This window comes from Apteryx rowi, unplaced genomic scaffold (assembly GCF_003343035.1).
Source record: "Apteryx rowi isolate R43461 unplaced genomic scaffold, aptRow1 scaffold_6, whole genome shotgun sequence".
NCBI lineage: Eukaryota > Metazoa > Chordata > Aves > Apterygiformes > Apterygidae > Apteryx > Apteryx rowi.
The window spans coordinates 1,453,702-1,457,571 of NW_020450871.1; the positions used below are offsets into that span (position 1 = coordinate 1,453,702).

Here is a 3,870-nt window from a genome sequence, read left to right on the forward strand (position 1 = left end):
GCAGCTAATGTAGTCCTGGAATAGAGTCTCTGTGTTTTGCCGTGCACATGTTATTGGTGCCAGCTGGGACCGTGGCTCTGCGATGCCGTCATCCCACCGTGGCCTGCTCCGCGCCCGCCGGCCGGAGGGAGCCCAGGTCCTGTGGGCATCGCCCCACGGCCATGCCGTCTCCCGGCCCTCGCCTCCCTCCCTGGCTCCGCATCCCGGGGGCAAATCCAGGCCAGGTTTTGCCAGGGCCTGGCCCCGGGGCAGGGTGCCAGCAGGGCCTAGAGGGGGGAAAACCTGGAGCTGGATTTCTCTGCCCACCTGGACTGGCTCTGGGGAGAGGCCAGAGGAGGGGGAAGGAGAAAACCTGGAAGTGGATCTAGTGCCCGCCTGGACCGGCTCTGGGGAGGGAGGAGGGGTGGAGAACCCGGAACTGGAGTTCTGTGCCCACCTGGATCGGCTCTGGGTACTGTTCCCTGGAGGTAAGGAGAGCCCGGAGCTGGATTTCCATGCCTGTCCGGATCGGCTCTGGGTAGAGTTCCTCCAAGCAGGTGAATGGAAAGCCCGGAGCTGGATCTCCCGTGCCCCCTGGAGCGGCTCCAGGGCACAACGGCGGGGCAGAACCGGCCGGGGGCTCCGCGGGCACCCTTGGCCCGGGTCGGTGGGGTGGCCGGGGGCAGGCGGGCAACGGCGGCTCCTCCCCCTGGGGCACTCGCGGCTGCGGGCTCCGGCGGCAGCAGGACACACGCCACCGGCACCCCGCTCCTCGGGGATGCCGGCACTGCCTGGCAGGCCGCTACACCGGCTGCCTCTGCAGGAAGAAGAGATGCGGCGTCAGGCAGGGGCCGGAGCAGGGAAACAGGCCGGCCGGCTCCCCGCGGGACCGGCGGGCGCCCCGGGGCGACTTGCGCCACGGCGGGCTGCCAGCAGGCCCAGCCCCACGGCCGCACCGCGGCCCCCCAACACCTCGGGGTCCCGGGCACCACGAGAGGGCAGCAAGCCTTGCACTGTGCAAACGGCGCCGGCCCCATTTTCCCATTTTTTCCCAGCCCGGGCGGCCTTGGCTCTGCAGGGGCCCTGCTCCCCGGCCCCCAGCACCCTCTCTCAGGGTGGCGGTTTGGCCTCCTCGGGCCCCCGGCCCGGGAGCGACGCCTCCATCCGATCTGCCCCCGGGGACAAGGTTGCAGACGGGGAGTGAAGCGGCACCGCCAGCCCGTGGGGATGCTTCCCATCGCCCCCCCCCCCCCTTCCCCAGGGGGCTGCAAGGCATTTGGGGGCGCACGGGGCTCTGGTCACAGCTTACCTTATGTTTGGGACACTTCAGAGAGAAGCTCTCTTCGGTTAATAAGCAACCTGCGAGGAGAGGAGAAGGCCGGCGTCAGGGGAGCCCCAGCACTGCCGCACAGCCACCCGGTCCTGGTCCCCGTCCCCCCGCCACCCTCTGGATGGGCGACACCATTTGCATGAAGGAGTCTGCTGAGACCGGCCAAACTCAGGCCGTGGGTGGCATGGGGCTCCGGCTGAGCTGGTCCGCCCCTCCGGCGGGCTCACCTGTGTCGACGGCGCAGGCGTAGTGATAGGTGTGGGGACACCCCTTCTGGCAGCAGCCCACCGTCGCTCCCGCTTGCTGGCAACTCGAGCACTTCTGCAAACGCGCCCGGGGCGGGAGCAGGACCGGAGAGACGGAGAGAGACAGAGAGAGCCCGTGAGCGCCCCGGCGCGCAGGAGCAAAAACCCCCAGCTGCCCCGGCTGCCCCGGCTGCCAGCCCTTGCCTGGCCCTGAAACACCGTGCCAAGCTCCCCAGGCTCGAGCGGGGCCAGGAGGTGCCGAGGTGAAGGGACATGGCCTGGGCCGTGCTGTGGCTCGGTGGCGGAGCTGGCGGAGGACCCAGGCTCCCCCGGCACCGCGGGGCAGGCAGGGAGAGGGCAGCGTCCTCCGGCCGGCTGTGCTGCGAGCACGTGCGCCCTGGGACGACGCACCCGTCCCCGCTAACGGGGGGCTTGTTAGAGACGCCCCGCGCAGCCGGAGCACCCGTGGCAGCGGCAGCCCTCTCGCTGCCCAGCCGCTGCCCAGCCGGTGACCCGGCTCCTCCGTGGTGTCCCTGCGCCGCAGCCGTGCGCCCGAGGGGTGCAAGGAACCGGCATCCTTCACCTACCACTGCTCATTCCAAAAAGCTATTTAAGGAACGGCGACGTTCTGGCTGTATTGGGCCCCCCAGCAGGACCCTGCTGCCCTGCTCTGCGGCTCATGGTGGCCACAGTCACCCATGGGAGCAATGGGGCCTGCTGAAAAATGGGACGCTGCTGGGACAGCTGTGTCACAGCTGGCACCGATGGCTCTAGCAGGGCCCTGCCCCACTGCAAACCCATCCCTTCGCTGGCGCCAGGAGCAGGACGGGTAGAGACGCCCGAGTTAAGGTGTCCCAGGAGCGTTATTCCCGTCTCCTTCACTCCGTCTGCCCTTGCTCCTCAGCCTGGATCAGGAGCGGAGCACGGCCATCACCTCCCTTCCCCAGCTGCCCATCACCGTGGCATCCAGCCACGCAGTGCCCCTTTCCTTCTCCCGCTCCGCCATCCCGCTCCGAGCCCTGGGGCGGCAGGTGAGACCTGTCCCCACAGTGCCTGCATCCCCAGGGCGGCCGGGAAGGGCCCCCCGCCACCGTCCCGCAGCATAACGGCAGAACTGCCCTTCCGCGGCTGAAAAGGGAGTTTTTGGATGACGTTTTGGGATGAGTTTTTTAGAGACACAGCAGCACAAATCTGAGGGGAAGCCGGTGGGGTTCGTTGCACTGGAAAAGCCGCCCCCGGACTCCCAGGACGACTCGCAATGCCAGGATGCTCGCGGGCTGGCAAACCCTATCATTCTTCCTTCCCACCCTCTGCAAAAACATCTCCACGGAGGATTTCTCTGGTCTCGGGCAGAAACACACCATTACCCCTCGCTTTGCTACACGCTCGGATTGCCGGTGGCGGCCCGGAGGGGGGGACGCGGGGGCGCCTCGCCACGCCAGCGCCCGGGCTTGCCCAGGAACGGAGCAGCCATGGGAACGGCGTTGGCTAGACGACGACGGTAGATGCAACGAGAGCGGCCGTTCTCCCTTGGCCCCCCACTGGGCTCTGCTACCGTCCGGGGGAGACAGGGCAAAGCCCGTCCCGGAGCAGATCCCTTGGGCCAGGCCGGAGCTGGGCCCTCGGTGGACGCTAGGCGCTAAGGCGTGGGAGCACAGCGACCCGCTGCTGAAGGGGCCCTGGAGGCTCGTTTTCCTTCTCCTCTCTACTTGCACCGCTTGCAAGCCCGCGGGGAGAGCGGCCGGGGGCCTCCGGGGAAGAGCCGGCAGCTCCCCGCGGAGCAGACGGAGCCCTGCGGAGAGCAGCGCCGTGACGGCACCAGGCGAGCGGCGCCCCGGCCCCGGGACCGGCGGGGCCGCAAAGACACCGCCGGCCCGGATGACCGCGGGCCGCAGCGAGCGTGGCACCGCCGGTCCGGAGGAGGCGGCGCGTCTCGGCCCCCTCCGTCCCGCCATGCACGCCCGCACGCACGCCCGCGCCGGCCCCCCCGCCTCGCCGCCACGGGGAGCAGGGCCGGCGCCTCCGCCTCTCTTACCCCGTCGGCAGCCGCCTTCACGGCCTCCTGCAGCCCGTAGAGCTTCCCCGCCACCAGGTACACCCCAGCGGTCCATACGGCACAGGCCTCGTGCAGCCAGTGCTCCTGCGTGTCGCCCGCCGGCGGCTCCTGCGGCGGGGACTCGGCCTTGTTACATTCGTGCCTGCGGGGCTTTTCGGCCGCCTCCTCTCCCTCTGTCCTCTCGTCACAGCAGTAGCAGCTCTGCAGCCGCCGAAACATGCCCCGGGGGCTCGAGCGCAGGGCGCTCTGCTTGGCCGCGT

The 3,870-nt window shown here is 69.6% G+C and overlaps 1 protein-coding gene across 1 annotated transcript in view; it reads right to left on the bottom strand.

Moving 5' to 3' along the window:
- Positions 1–10: 10 nt before the first annotated feature.
- RAI1 (retinoic acid induced 1) overlaps positions 11–3,870 on the bottom strand; it is a 21,341-nt gene continuing 17,481 nt past the window's right edge. The window contains exons 3-6 of the mRNA XM_026082964.1: positions 3,590–3,856; positions 1,537–1,630; positions 1,289–1,338; positions 11–796 (exon numbers count right to left, since the gene is read on the bottom strand). Of these exons, the coding sequence (XP_025938749.1) occupies positions 782–796; positions 1,289–1,338; positions 1,537–1,630; positions 3,590–3,856 (426 nt within the window). The 3' untranslated portion in view covers positions 11–781. The remainder of the gene's footprint in view (positions 797–1,288; positions 1,339–1,536; positions 1,631–3,589; positions 3,857–3,870) is intronic.